Source organism: Heteronotia binoei, chromosome 3, assembly GCF_032191835.1.
Source record: "Heteronotia binoei isolate CCM8104 ecotype False Entrance Well chromosome 3, APGP_CSIRO_Hbin_v1, whole genome shotgun sequence".
Classification (NCBI taxonomy): Eukaryota; Metazoa; Chordata; class Lepidosauria; order Squamata; family Gekkonidae; genus Heteronotia; species Heteronotia binoei.
In genome coordinates this window covers 21,405,654-21,420,958 of record NC_083225.1, presented here as the reverse complement: position 1 = coordinate 21,420,958, position 15,305 = coordinate 21,405,654, and the positions used below count along the sequence as shown (strand labels likewise).

General features: G+C 51.0%; 1 protein-coding gene across 1 annotated transcript in view; it reads right to left on the bottom strand.

Moving 5' to 3' along the window:
- The window catches only part of ENOX1 (ecto-NOX disulfide-thiol exchanger 1), a 252,607-nt gene that overhangs the window by 219,249 nt on the left and 18,053 nt on the right, over positions 1-15,305 (bottom strand). The window contains exon 3 of the mRNA XM_060233572.1: positions 2,935-3,105. Within this exon, the coding sequence (XP_060089555.1) occupies positions 2,935-3,105 (171 nt within the window). The remainder of the gene's footprint in view (positions 1-2,934; positions 3,106-15,305) is intronic.

Genomic DNA, 15,305 nt, shown 5'->3' with positions numbered 1-15,305 from the left:
CCCCACTTCAGGGTCGTCAGAAAGCGGGGAGAGGGGAGGGAAATGTCTACTGGGAACTCTGTTATTCCCTATGGAGATTTATTCCCATAGAAAATCATGGAGAATTAATCCGCGGGTATCTGGGGCTCTGGGGGGGTTGTTTTTTGGTGGTAGAGGCACAAAATTTTCAGTATAGCATCTAGTGCCACTCCCCAAAATACCCCCCAAGTTTCAAAAAGATTGGACCAGGGGATCCAATTCTATGAGCCCCAAAAGAAGGTGCCCCTATCCTTCATTATTTCCTATGGAAGGAAGGCATTGAAAAGGTGTGCCGTCCCTTTAAATGTGATGGCCAGAACTCCCTTTGGAGTTCAATTATGCTTGTCACAGCCTTGATCTTGGCTCCACTCCTAATGTCTCCTGGCTCCACCCCCAAAGTCCCCAGATATTTCTTGAATTGGACTTGGCAACCCTACCCTCAGTGATTGGCATCTATTCTCAAGCCAGGGGGCTGGGCGGAAATATTCTCCCAGATGGCATTCAGACTGGGCCGGGCACCAAGGACTCATGCAGCTCCCTTCGCTTCTTGCACGCTGCGTGACTGTACGTGCTGCTTCTTCGACCCACAAGCCTTGCAAGCTGGGAAATGCAGCCCAGCCAAGAAGGCTTCGTTTGTTGTTGTGTAATTCACGCCGAGCCCCCCCCCCCCCCCCCCGCTTCACTTCCCGGCGAGATTTCCCAGTATGGTTTCCCTTCCCACCTCTCCCTGACAAAGTGGACTGTGACTCACAAGAACTCACACGGAAATAAATGTTCTTAAGCCTCTTAGCAGCCGCTGGGGCTTTTTGCTTTATTGTGTTTGGACGGGGTGCCTTTCAACTCTTGCCTTTAAAATTTATATATAAGAGAACATATACCATTGTCTCCTTGGATGGTATTCTGGAGTTGGATTCCGACTGACCTGGCAATTTCCACCAGTTCCCACTGCAGACCCTCCCCCCCCACCACATCAGTCCTCCGGGCCCACCGTTCAGCAAGAGCAGCACTGCCGGGGGGGGGGGGGGTATCAGGGGGGAAGCACGGAAGTTCCATTTTGCCACTGGAAACTTTCACCTGGATCCGATCGTTTATGCCTGGTGACACCAAGTATTACCTCTACGCAGCATCACCACCCTCTGCGTTTTTAGCCACGGGTGACCCTTTCTGCACCTACTGTGTTAATTTAGAATCTTCCCTTTGCAAACAGAAGCGATAACTAGGGTTGCCAAGTCCAATTCAAGAAATATCTGGGGACTTTGGGGGTGGAGCCAGGAGACATTAGGGGTGTAGCCAAGATCAAGGCTGTGACAAGCATAATTGAACTCCAAAGGGGGTTCTGGCCATCACATTTAAAGGGACGGCACACCTTTTCAATGCCTTCCTTCCATAGGAAATAATGAAGGATAGGGGCACCTTCTTTGGGGACTCATAGAATTGGACCCCTTGGTCCAATCATTTTGAAACTTTGGGGGTATTTTGGGGAGAGGCACTAGATGCTATACTGAAAATCTGGTGCCTCTACCCCAAAAAACAGCCCCCCCAGAGCCCCAGATACCCACGGATCAATTCTCCATGATTTTCTATGGGAATAAATCTCCATAGGGAATAACAGAGTTGCCAGCAGACTTTTCCCGCCCCTCCCCCTGCTTTCTGACGACCCTGAAGCGGGGGGAGGGCCTCCAAACTGGGGGATCCCCTGTCCCCACCTGGGGATTGGCAACCCTAGCGATAACTCAAAACTGCAGTTTCCAAAAACGCATTTCTACGGAATTCTCTTCCACTTCTTAAATGTTTGGCGACCCACCCCCCTTCCTGATATTTGTTCTTGGGGATCCTAACAGCTGGCGTCAGCTGCGTCTCCTGCTTCTGATCCCATCAGCAGGCTGCAGGACAGCATCTCTACGGGAATATCAAGAGAGGGGATTGCAAAGGCCTGCTTCTCATGGGGGGGGGCATCAGACTAGGGCTGCCAAGATCCCCCACCCTGGAGGGCCCCAACCCACCAGAAGGACGCAGGCTGCCGGGGCGGATCCCCGCCCCCAAAGAGTCCCATCAGCACGTGCTGGGAATGCTCTAGGACTCGCACTAAAAACTCTATGGTACCGTACAGTTTTACCGTGAATCCCAGAGTGTTTCTAGCGTCGCAAGTCCTAGAGCGTCCCTGGTAACGTCATTGTGCTGTGTATGGCCTGCGCACCCAAGGAACAAGTCCCCCACCACAGCGGCAGAGGGACTTGGCAACCCTACACCAGGCCCTGGGCTGCAGCGTCTTCCTAGGGGGAAAACAGTGCCCTCTCTCTCCCACGGAGAAAAGTAGATGGAAGACTGGATTAAAACTTTCTCACTGTCATGTGAGGTTTCTGTGTTCAAGGATTCTTGTTGGCTTGCTTAGATGGAGAAGCATTCCATCACATCCTGCAGTTGCCTTCCCCTTCATGTGGGACATCCCAGACACAAGTTGCCCCCCCCCCGCCATGGAGAGCCGGGTTCAGTCTGCAGCTCCTGATATAGGTAAAACCCACTTGAGTCTAGACCCGAGGGTCCTCGACCTTTTTGAGCCTGGAAGCACCCTTGGAATTCTGGCAGTGTGGTTGGAGCAGAAACAAAATGACTGCCACAAAATGGCTGCCACAGGAGGCAGAATCAGCCATGAAAGAGCTGTCGCGGCTTATCTTCAATCAGACAGTGACGCTCCTAGTCCTTTTGTGGTCGCTGCTGCCAAAGCAATATTTTCTTTTTTAAAAAAAATCTGCACAGCCAATGAAATATCTAATGGCCAATCAGAACCTGGCCCTGCCCACTTTCTAAGAGCACGTGGCAAGCACCAAAAGAGGTGTCCGCAAACACCACAGATCCCGTGGGTCTCACACTGGGGGGGTCCCCCGCGCCTGGTGACACTAAGGAACCCCCACTTACTTGGGTTTGGAGGGAAGAGGGTGCAGCTTTTGCAGTGGATGATCTCTTTGACAACAGGGGCCTCCACGGAAGGCTGGGGAACCAACCCCATGCCCGGCAACATGGGGTTAAGCGGAGACATTCCCGACATCATGCTGAGAGTTGGATCAAAGCCTCGGACACAGATTGAATCTGTAAATACAGAACATAAAATCTTGGCTTTACAAGCCTTGAAATCACGTGCCGTTACCATCTCCTTGCAGAGATCTTGCTTGAGGCTGATTTTTTTTTTTCCCCAGCATCGCTGTTCAAAAATAAAATTGCATTGCAGCCAAGCCCTCCTTGTGGAAAAAAACATTAAGCTATGTGTAAACAAGGAAACGTTATGTAATTTAACATGCTACCACAACGGGACATTTTGCACGAGGAAGATCGACAGACCTTGGGAATATAACGTCTTGGATTTGCACCGCCATTGTGTTGTTTACGTCCACCCGCTGATGCTGAATGTGAGGAGAGCATCCCATCACATCCACCTAGTCTGAGAAAGAAGTGCACAGTGTGTGTGTGTACGAGGTGGGGGGGGGGATTCTCCTGCAGTAGCCCCACTGAAACGAGTTTGGCAGCTGTGCAAAAGTACCTGCCTCTTAGAGGACTGTGCCCTTCCTGATGTGGCTGGTCTTGAAGAACACCACTAAAGCCACCAGAAAGAAGCTTTATCTGACCTTAGACACAAAGCCCCAATTTGGGGGGAAGAGAAGTCGTCCTGGTGCAACGGTGACCCACGGGCCTTGCTTCTACAGGAGAACTTTGCAGGAGACCTGCCCAGCAACAAGGCAGTGGGTGCTTTTTGCTAACCACCTGCACCTCTAGCTTCAGTTGTAGGATAACTGTGAAGGGCAAGGAAAGAGTGGAATCAGTTGCCAATCACGCCAGAGACCCTACAGTGGATGTAGCAGGGGACTCCCTTCCCTATGGCAAAGGAGGTGGCCTTTTGGGGAGGGGTTGTGGCTCTGTGGTACAGCATCTACTTGGTATACAGAAGGTCCCCAGTTCAACCCCTGGTGTCTCCAGGTAAAGGGCCTGGCAGGAGGCAACGGGAAAGGCCTCTGCCTGAGACCCTGAAGAGCTGCTGCCAGTCTGAGCAGGCAAAACTGACTTTGCTGGACCTAACAGTCTGACAGAAGAAGAAGAAGAAGAAGAAGAAGAAGAAGAAGAAGAAGAAGAAGAAGAAGAAGAAGAAGAAGAAGAAGAAGAAGAAGAAGAAGAAGAAGAAGAAGAAGAAGAAGAAGAAGAAGAAGAAGAAGATGATGATGATGATGATGATGATGATGATGATGATGATGATGATGATGATGATGATATTGGATTTATATCCCGCCCTCCACTCCGAAGAGTCTCAGAGGGGCTCACAATCTCCTTCCCCTTCCTCCCCCACAACAGACACCCTGTGAGGTAGATGAAGATATTGGATTTATATCCCGCCCTCCACTCCGAAGAGTCTCAGAGCGGCTCACAATCTCCTTTCCCTTCCTCCCCCACAACAGACACCCTGTGAGGTAGAAGAAGATATTGGATTTATATCCCGCCCTCCACTCCGAAGACTCTCAGAGCGGCTCACAATCTCCTTTCCCTTCCTCCCCCACAACAGACACCCTGTGAGGTAGATGAAGATATTGGATTTATATCCCGCCCTCCACTCCAAAGAGTCTCAGAGTGGCTCACAATCTCCTTTCCCTTCCTCCCCCACAACAGACACCCTGTGAGGTAGAGGAAGATATTGGATTTATATCCCGCCCTCCACTCCGAAGAGTCTCAGAGCGGCTCACAATCTCTTTTCCCTTCCTTCCCCCCACAACAGACACCCTGTGAGGTAGATGAAGATATTGGATTTATATCCTGCCCTCCACTCCGAAGAGTCTCAGAGCGGCTCACAATCTCCTTTCCCTTCCTCCCCCACAACAGACACCCTGTGAGGTAGATGAAGATATTGGATTTATATCCCGCCCTCCACTCCGAAGAGTCTCAGAGCGGCTCACAATCTCTTTTCCCTTCCTTCCCCCCACAACAGACACCCTGTGAGGTAGATGAAGATATTGGATTTATATCCTGCCCTCCACTCCGAAGAGTCTCAGAGCGGCTCACAATCTCCTTTCCCTTCCTCCCCCACAACAGACACCCTGTGAGGTAGATGAAGATATTGGATTTATATCCCGCCCTCCACTCCGAAGAGTCTCAGAGCGGCTCACAATCTCTTTTCCCTTCCTTCCCCCCACAACAGACACCCTGTGAGGTAGATGAAGATATTGGATTTATATCCTGCCCTCCACTCCGAAGAGTCTCAGAGCGGCTCACAATTTCCTTTCCCTTCCTCCCCCACAACAGACACCCTGTGAGGTAGATGAAGATATTGGATTTATATCCCACCCTCCACTCCGAAGAGTCTCAGAGCGGCTCACAATCTTCTTTCCCTTCCTCCCCCACAACAGACACCCTGTGAGGTAGATGAAGATATTGGATTTATATCCCGCCCTCCACTCCAAAGAGTCTAAGAGCGGCTCACAATCTCCTTTCCCTTCCTCCCCCACAACAGACACTCTCTGAGGTGGGTGGGGCTGAGAGGGCTCTCACAGCAGCTGCCCTTTCATTATTTATTTTATTATTTTATTTTATTTGTTTGATTTATATGCCGCCCTACCCCACCAAGGCGGGCTCAAGGACAACCTCTGCCAGAGCTGTGGCTGACCGAAGGGCATTCCAGCAGGTGCAAGTGGAGGAGTGGGGAATCAAACCCGGTTCTCCCAGATAAGAGTCAGCACACTTAACCACTACACCAAACTGGCTCTCCTGAGAAGGCGACTTTGTGCATGTTCAAATGTTTAAGAAGCTTTTCTTACCAAGCAGCCCCTCACCCATGCCCAGCTGTGTGTGCCCAAGTCCCCTCCTCTAAGCAACCCACAAAAATATGGCCACCCCGGCTCCCCCTTCCTCTTGGCATCCCAACTGCAGGTGGGTTTATTTAAAATACTTCACGCCATCACATGAATTCCTGAGCGAAGGGTTCAAATGCCATCTCGTTTGCCATCCCCTCTGCCCCCAAGGTAATCATAAGGTAGGTGGCCGCCTAGGGTGCCACCTGGCCACAGAGGTGGCTGGCGGGTGCCCCCTCCCAGCACATGCCCCTCTGCCCTGGTGCCCCTTTCCTCCCATGCTCACCCTTGCTGCCCACCTCTGCTTACCAGGAGTTTTACGAGTGGGGGGGGTGGCAGCAGGTGTGCTTGGAGCCCACCCTCCCTTGCCGTGGAAGGCTTCGAAGGCAAGGGAGGGAAGGTTTCGAACGCCTCCAAGCCGACCCTGCTCAGCCTTCCTGGGTCGAGACTCTAGGTTCACCCTCACTACCACAGGAAGACAGAAGAAGAAGATATTGGATTTATATCCCGCCCTCCACTCCAAAGAGTCTCAGGGCAGCTCACAATCTCCTTTCCCTTCCTCCCCCACAACAGACACCCTGTGAGGTAGATGAAGATATTGGATTTATATCCCGCCCTCCACTCCAAAGAGTCTCAGGGCAGCTCACAATCTCCTTTCCCTTCCTCCCCCACAACAGACACCCTGTGAGGTAGATGAAGATATTGGATTTATATCCCGCCCTCCACTCCAAAGAGTCTCAGGGCAGCTCACAATCTCCTTTCCCTTCCTCCCCCACAACAGACACCTTGTGAGGTAGATGAAGATATTGGATTTATATCCCGCCCTCCACTCCAAAGAGTCTCAGAGCGGCTCACAATCTCCTTTCCCTTCCTCCCCCACAACAGACACCCTGTGAGGTAGATGAAGATATTGGATTCATATCCCGCACTCCACTCTGAAGAGTCTCAGAGCGGCTCACAATCTCCTTTCCCTTCCTCCCCCACAACAGACACCCTGTGAGGTAGATGAAGATATTGGATTTATATCCTGCCCTCCACTCCAAAGAGTCTCAGGGCAGCTCACAATCTCCTTTCCCTTCCTCCCCCACAACAGACACCCTGTGAGGTGGGTGGGGCTGAGAGAGCTCTCACTGCAGCTGCCCTTTCAAGGACAACCTCTGCCGGAGCTGTGGCTGACCCAAGGCCATTCCAGCAGGTGCAAGTGGAGGAGTGGGGAATCAAACCCGGTTCTCCCAGATAAGAGTCGGCACACTTAACCACGACACCAAACTGGACCACAGGAGCAGGGGAAAGCTAGGGGCCTTGGGTGCCAAAAATCCTGGCGCTGGCCCCGGTTACAGCCACGATGTGTTAAAGGGCGTGGGCCTCCTGCCACCCAAATAGCAATGACCTCTCCTTCTCCACACAACAACCCCCCCCCCGCCCCCCCAAAAAGTACAGGAGCTTCCCTACCTTGACACATGGAGGAATTTCCATACGGAGACAGTGGTCAACGTCATTTAAAATTTATACAGAAGGGGGTCAGGGAGGGTCATGATAAAATTATGGTTGCGCGTTGTGTGGAGAAAGTAGATGCAAAGACATTTTTCTCCCTCTCTCATAACACCAGAACTTATAGAAAGGTCAGGTAAAAATATATCTGGGGTGTTATTGCTCTGTATTTCATAGAGTCCAATAAACTAGGAAAAAAAATACTCCACGGAACTGTTACGGTTATAAAGTCTGGCTACGGAATGCCCCAAGGCCCAGGCCATGCCATCCCGAGCAGAGCCCTTGAAGTGAACTGGCTCAGAAGGGCCTGACTTTGCTTGGGGTTGCACCGTGGGTGGCGTTGCCCGACTGACTGAAACGCCGAAAGAAATAAGGGAGACAAACCAAGCAGAAAATGGGCTACTTCAGCTACCCTTACATTTCCTGGATAAATGCATGTTCACAACCTGAAGAAACACATTTCCCAGATGCTATAAATGGCTGTACCTTGGAAACCTAGTCAGACAATGTGCTAGGGAAGAAACAAAGAAAAGGTCACCAGGTCAACCATTAGCGGATGGATTTCAGAACCTGTTCCTCACGCCAGCATATCAGAAGAGCTTCCTCATGCTTGAGAGGTTATTGCCCACGCTGCATCACGACGGTACCTCAAACTCTTCTTTGAGTCAGTGTGGTGCAATGGTTAAGTGCACGGACTCTTATCTGGGAGAAAATGGGTTTGATTCCCCACTCCTTCATATGCAGCCAGCTGGGTGCCTTGGGACAGCCCCAGTTCTCTCACAGCTGTTCAAGAAAGAGCAGTTTCTGTCAGAGCTCCAACAGCCTCACCTACCTCACAGGGGGCCTGTTGTGGGGAGAGGAAGGGAAGGAGACTGTAAGGCACTCTGAGGCCGAGGTCAGACGCACATAAACTGACGAGATGGGCATGGATGAAAGCCAGATGCATGTCGGATTTTATGCGGTTGTCCAAACATCAGCATCTGGCAATGGTCGTCGGCTCGTTCGTGTCCCGAACTGCCACGACTGAGACGCGGACTTTTTTGATTGTACATTAAATCCGGAATAAGAATGCTTCTGACGACTCCCGCACGTACTTTCTATGTTTGAACGCTCCATTGTAGCCGACTCGTCACAAGCGCACATCCGCTTCCCTGCGAGAGCCCACTCCAAATGATATCATTGCACCAGCAATTGTTGACTCAGCCTTCCAACCTTCCGAGGTCGGTAAAATATGTACCCAGCTTGCTGGGGGGGGGGGAGTGTAATGACCGGGGAAGGCAATGGCAAACCACCCCGTAAAAGGTCTGCCGTGAAAACTTTGTGAAAGCAGCGTCACCCCAGAGTCGAAAATGACTGGTGCTTGCACAGGGGACCTTTCCTAAATGGGGGGGGGGGGAGGCAGATCGCCCACCTTTGCTGTCTCCCTGCCAGGGGAGGAGGATGACCCACCTTTGCCGTCTCCCCGCCAGGCGGAGAGACAGCAAAGAGAGTTGCCATGCCCCCCCCATTTAAACACCACGGCGGGGTGTTTAAATGGGGGGGAGGAAGATCCCCCACCTTTGCTGTCTCCCCGCCAGGCGGAGAGACAGCAAAGAGAACTCCTGGGCTTCCCCTTCCTTTCCGGGTGTTTAAATGGGGGGGGCAGATCGCCCACCTTTTCTGGCACCTTAAAAAAAAAAAAAGCCAAGCACGATATTCCACGGTACTGCGCTTGCGTGAGTGCGGAATGCCATCTCAAAACATGAGGTCCGGTTGAGACCTCTGATCAACCAACAACGGAACCGACGCTGCTTAGAACTGAAAGATGGAGGGATGTCTGATCAGGAAATTCGTTGTAAAAAAGCTGCGGGGTATAACAGCGACGGGTTAGGGATGGATTTAATGGTGAGTGTGACCGCGGCCTGAGACTCCAAGTGAAGGACAGGGAATAAATCCAGCTCTCTTCTTCTTCGGAGGACTTCTGCAGCATAGCCACTTAAATCCACTTATTTAAGCAAAATAATATGGGGATAACAGTTAAGTTAGCATTACCGGCAAGCACTATGAAGTATCTATTGCTTTTGGCGCTTGGCCACTGAATGCACGGGGCGGAACCCCCCTAAAATAACATGGCAAGTGCAGTAAATTACAGGGCTGGTGAGTGGAGGAAGTGGGTGGGGTTGGCCCCTAATAATTAGTATCTGCAAAATCCATGAAATCCAAACACGACTCTCTTCATTGTATGGATAGTCTTCTAAACAAAACGCATCACTGTGCGCTTATAAAAAAAAACGATGTTGTGCACCTCCTAGCAATTTCCACTAATGCAATAAGTCACCCGCAAGTGGATTCTTCATAACCGACTCGATAGGCATTGGGGCAGCTGAAACTGTGTCATATTCAGTGGGAGACACTGAAGCATATGCTGCGCTCTCCCACTGAAATCAATGAGATGTAAAAGTGTTTAACTTTGGCTGACCGGAGAAATATCTTTTCATTTCAAGGGTCCGGGCTTGACTAACGCTCGTCTCCACTTCGTTTGGCTCCCCGCACATTGTAGCCAGACTTGGCCACGTCCTCAAGGCCCTCTTCCCTAACAGAACCTGCCTTCTGAGTACCCCCCCCCCCCAAAAAAAAACAGAAGCCATGGCTTGGGAGGACGGGCACAGATCAGCGGAGTCGGAACCCCTTGAGCAGCAGACCGATGGGTGGGAGCTTTCAGCCAGTGGATTGCCCAAGCCCAGCCAGACCCAGCCAGGCAAGCTGTCTGCAGGGGAGGATTCCCAGTATGGCAGGGAGGCAGGACCCCATGGGAAGGAAACTGACCCCCTGCCCATTCTGACTACACCTGCTGTAGCTCTCAGATGCCAGCTGAAACAGGGTTGGTTCAGGGAAGGGGAGGAAGGAATTAAAAGGCAGTCTGTGAGGAGTCGAGGAGGAATCCCATGGATGAGCAGTAGAACGGCATACAGCAGAGAGAGAGCCTGGTCTAGCTAGCCAGGAAAGCTATCCACGGCCCAAGAGGAGGGCTGCCTACCAGTGCTGTGAAACCGCCTCCCTCAGGCGTCCTGAGGCTCCATCAGGCCAACCCATGATTCCCTCACCCTGGAGGCCAGCTCTCCCAAAGGAGAGAGCTGTAGGCGTGCCAAAGGAGAGTGTGACACAATCTCCTGGTTGAAAGCAGGCAGGAAGGAGGACGTCAGTTGCTCCCAAGCACCACCAGGTACCAACTGCTTTGGAAATGCTGATGGCCACCCTGGCTAGAAACAAACTTCATCATTGAAATCCTGACACTTCCAAGAGGAAGATGACTCCGATGGCTTCCACAAGGCTTCCCCTGCATGCTTGGGCTTATTGCGAGCCTTGGGCACTTCGCCCAGCTGATGCTCAGGCAGTCCATGTGAGAGCTGGAGCTGGGGGGCGGAAGAGGGGGGAGTGGGTCCGAACCAGTCTCAAATCCATGGGAGCCAACGAAAATAAAGCCTGGCTCTCTGGATTAGGTCTTAGTGCCACGTTCAGGCCACCGTTTTCCTACATGGAGTTTTAAAAAAGAAGGAACCTCTTTCCACGGTGGCAGAGAGAGACCTGAGGCAGCGGTGCTCTGGCCCCCCCTTTGATGCCAGGAGAAGGTGGGAAAGCAGCAGGGAGGCGGGTTTTTGACTTCAGCATCTCTCTGTGGCAGACCTCCATGGGTGCTGTTAACCCATGTGGGACTGCAGGGGTACCCCGACGGTGAATGGGAAGTTCTCAGAACACTGTAACTTGTAAGTTGAAGAGCCTTTCTTAGAATGAGGCCAATTATTGATCAAAAAGCAGGCAACTGCATATCTGCACCTTTCCTTCTAAAGAAAAATTCTTTCCCCGATTCATTGCTGCGGGTGTGGCCTTTTATTTTTTTAATAAATTCTGCACTATTTTAAATGCTCGCAGTCGTTCTCCGCACCACAAAGATCTCCACCATTCAAACATGCTGCTTAAAACGGATGTCGGCGGGAAGGGGGCTCTCACTTGCTGAATCACGATTTTGCGGGGAGTGTGCAAAGGTGGTAAGTTAGCTGCTGGGTAGTGAGAGACACAAGTACCATCCACCAGGCTGTCTCTTCCTTTGAGAACGCACGCATAGCTGGTCTTGAGGACAAAAGGAGATAGAGGAAGAATCGCACTGCTACAGCACCAACCCCAAATCAGACTTTTCCCTGCAGCCACTGTGGCCGGACCTGCCTGTCCCGCATTGGTCTTGTCAGCCACCAGCGAGCCTGCAGCAGACGTGGACTACTGCACCCTTCTTAAATCTTCGTTTGCGAAGTCAAGCCGATATATATATAGGGGAGGGACAGTGGTTCAGTGGCAGAGCATCTGCTTGGGAAGCAGAAGGTCCCAGGTTCAATCCCTGGCATCTCCAAAAAAGGGTCCAGGCAAATAGGTGTGAAAAGCCTCAGCTTGAGACCCTGGAGAGCCGCTGCCAGTCTGAGACGACAATACTGACTTTGATGGACCGAGAGTCTGATTCAGTATAAGGCAGCTTCATATGTGTGTGTGTGTGTGTGTATATATATATATACATATACATATATATATATATATATATATATACATACACACCCTCTTTTCGGTACCCAACTAAGAAAGCCTCCATTGTCAGTAAGGGGTCACAGGCAAAGTGAAGTCTCATTTCTGCAGTTCGCATATATGAAATATATTTTCCTTTTCTTATGGAATATCTCGTGTGCAGCTACCAAACCTGAAATCCTGCAGTAGTTACATGGGAACAAACTGGGGAGTGGAGCTGGAAACCATGCAGATTGATGCAAAACCATCACAGCCACATCTGTTGCTCACTTGAATAATTTAACGTATGAATTTGGGTACTCCTGGAATAAAGCCTGTAGCATTCTGTTCTCTCTGACTCCGGCTGCCATACCAAACCCCAAAACGTCCTCGCCTTCAGCCTTAGGTCTCCTTCCTTTCTCCATCCACCCGCCTGCAGAACGGCACACGGAGCAAACAGTGGAAGAAGAACTGAGGTGGCTTCTTTTTCATTGGAGGGAGGCTACAACATACGGCTGACTCCTCTGCCTTGCTTTTGTCTCTGAGTTTTCTATTCAAAAATAACAAACATTTCTAAGCTGTTCATCTTCCAGATGGTCAATTGTTTTCCTGTGCAACTGTTACCATTTCTTGAAGAGGAGAGATTTAGTTCCCTTTCTCTTGGGACTTTCTGACTGTACATCAGTTCAATTGCTTTGTCAGTACAATTCTTGATGACATTTTTTGCCATTCTCCCCCTAAATATTTACAAACAATGGGAATGCTGCAGGGCCACGCATCCATTAGGCAGCCCTAGGCGGTGGGGCAGGGCCTCCCGTCGCATGCCAGACACCCTGAAGCCGGCCCTGACACCAAGCAGAGCCCACATTTCCCAGCACTGGATGCAACTCGATGTCCTACCTGGCTTCTGTCCAGTACTGCAAGTTCTCCACATTCAACATGCCGTTTCTTGATAGGAAAGATTTATTGATTGAAGAGCACGGCAGGCAAGATGGCTCCTGCTAAAACTACTTTTGGTGGGCAAAGCCCCCCTACATGTACCCAAGGTCCAGCTGTTACAAAGTTGAAAGTTTAAATGCCAAAATCCCCTAAACCAGTCCCTCCCCTCATAATCCAACACAACATTCCCAAGTCCAACAGGAGCAGACACTGACCAGATAAGTCAACCTTGGCTTGTCTCACGCAGGATGGAATGTAACTTATGAATGTTACACAATGAACAGCATAAAGATGGAACTCTCTGTCTGGGGCAGTGATGCTCTGTATTTGTGGTGCTGGGGGTGGGGGGGCACAGTGGGAGGGCTTCTAGTATCCTGGCCCCACTGGCCTGATCCAACATGGCTTCTCTTATGTCTGGGGCAGTGATGCTCTGCATTCTTGGTGCTTGGGGGGGGGGGCACAGTAGGAGGGCTTCTAGTGTCCTGGCCCCACTGGTGGACCTCCTGATGGCACCTGGGTTTTTTGGCCACTGTGTGACACAGGGTGTTGGACTGGATGGACCACTGGCCTGATCCAACATGGCTTCTCTTATGTTCTTAAGATATCAACGAACAAGGCCGCAAGGTTACTACAGGTTACAGCAATAAGAAACATCCTTCTGGCAAGAGGCACTCCTGACAGCTTGGGAACGGGCTGCCTGAAGGGCCGCCTTCTCCCAGGTGGGAATTAAGATCATAGGGAGGGGCCCTCCTGACCGTCCAGCCAATCAAAGAACTCATTTGGTAGGCAGAATGGAGAGGGCCTTTTTGGTGGCAGCCCCACAATCATGGAACAACCTTCCCAGGGAGATGCGCCTGCCTCCCCCACTTTTCATCTTTAGGAGGCAGCTGGTTTTATTTCGTACCGGCATTCGGTTACATAGCTGTCCTAAGATGTGATTTAAAATATTGGTTTTTATGTTTTTAATGCCTTTTATTTCTTGTGTTTTATCTAGGTTGTAAGCCAAAAAAGAAAGGCAGCTAATAAATGTTTAAAATAAATAAATAGAATAAAAACAAAAGCCAGTTGCTTTCCCGGTCCCCTCTGCCCAGCAGCGACAGAAGGAGCTTCCAACTGTGTCTAGGAGCCTAACACCAGGAAGGCCAGAGACAAGAAGAAGAAGATATTGGATTTATATCCCGCCCTCCACTCCGAAGAGTCTCAGAGCGGCCTACAATCTCCGTTCCCTTCCTCCCCCACAACAGACACCCTGTGAGGTAGATGAAGATATTGGACTTATATCCCGCCCTCCACTCCGAAGAGTCTCAGAGCGGCTCACAATCTCCTTTCCCTTCCTCCCCCACAACAGACACCCTGTGAGGTAGATGAAGATATTGGACTTATATCCCGCCCTCCACTCCGAAGAGTCTCAGAGCAGCTCACAATCTCCTTTACCTTCTTCCCCCACAACAGACACCCTGTGAGGTAGATGAAGATATTGGATTTATATCCCGCCCTCCACTCCGAAGAGTCTCAGAGCGGCTCACAATCTCCTCTATCTTTCTCCCCCACAACAGACACCCTGTGAGGTAGATGAAGATATTGGACTTATATCCCGCCCTCCACTCCGAAGAGTCTCAGAGCGGCTCACAATCTCCTTTACCTTCTTCCCCCACAACAGACACCCTGTGAGGTAGATGAAGATATTGGATTTATATCCCGCCCTCCACTCCGAAGAGTCTCAGAGCGGCTCACAATCTCCTCTATCTTTCTCCCCCACAACAGACACCCTGTGAGGTAGATGAAGATATTGGACTTATATCCCGCCCTCCACTCCGAAGAGTCTCAGAGCGGCTCACAATCTCCTTTACCTTCTTCCCCCACAACAGACACCCTGTGAGGTAGATGAAGATATTGGATTTATATCCCGCCCTCCACTCCGAAGAGTCTCAGAGCGGCTCACAATCTCCTTTCCCTTCCTCCCCCACAACAGACACCCTGTGAGGTAGATGGAGAGATTGGATTTATATCCCGCCCTCCACTCCGAAGAGTCTCAGAGCGGCTCATGTATCTTAAGGAAGCAGAGAGGAGACCTGCTGGGCAGATTAAAACAACAGTGCAGGGACAGCGGCCACCACAACACTGCCCGACTCCTCTTTCCCTCTTGTCCCCTGCACGCGGGCTTCCTCCATATGTGGGGGGGGGGGGGTTTGGCTCTGCCTCCCATAGCAGCCCTTTTGTGGTTGTGCCCACCACCACATCAGAATTCCAAAGGTGGCCTCCGGCTCAAAAAGGCAGGAGAGAGTGGGCCGAAAGAGTTCAGTTGTTGTTGTTGTTCAGTCGCACAGTCGAGTCCGACTCTTTGCGACCCCATGGACAAAGTCACGCCAGGCCCTCCTGTCTTCCACCATCCTCCAAAGTCTGCTCAAATTCGTGTTAGTTGCATCAGTAACGCTGTCCAGCCATCTCATCTTTTGCCGTCCCCTTCTTCTTTTGCCTTCTTTCTTTTCCAGCATCAGGATCTTC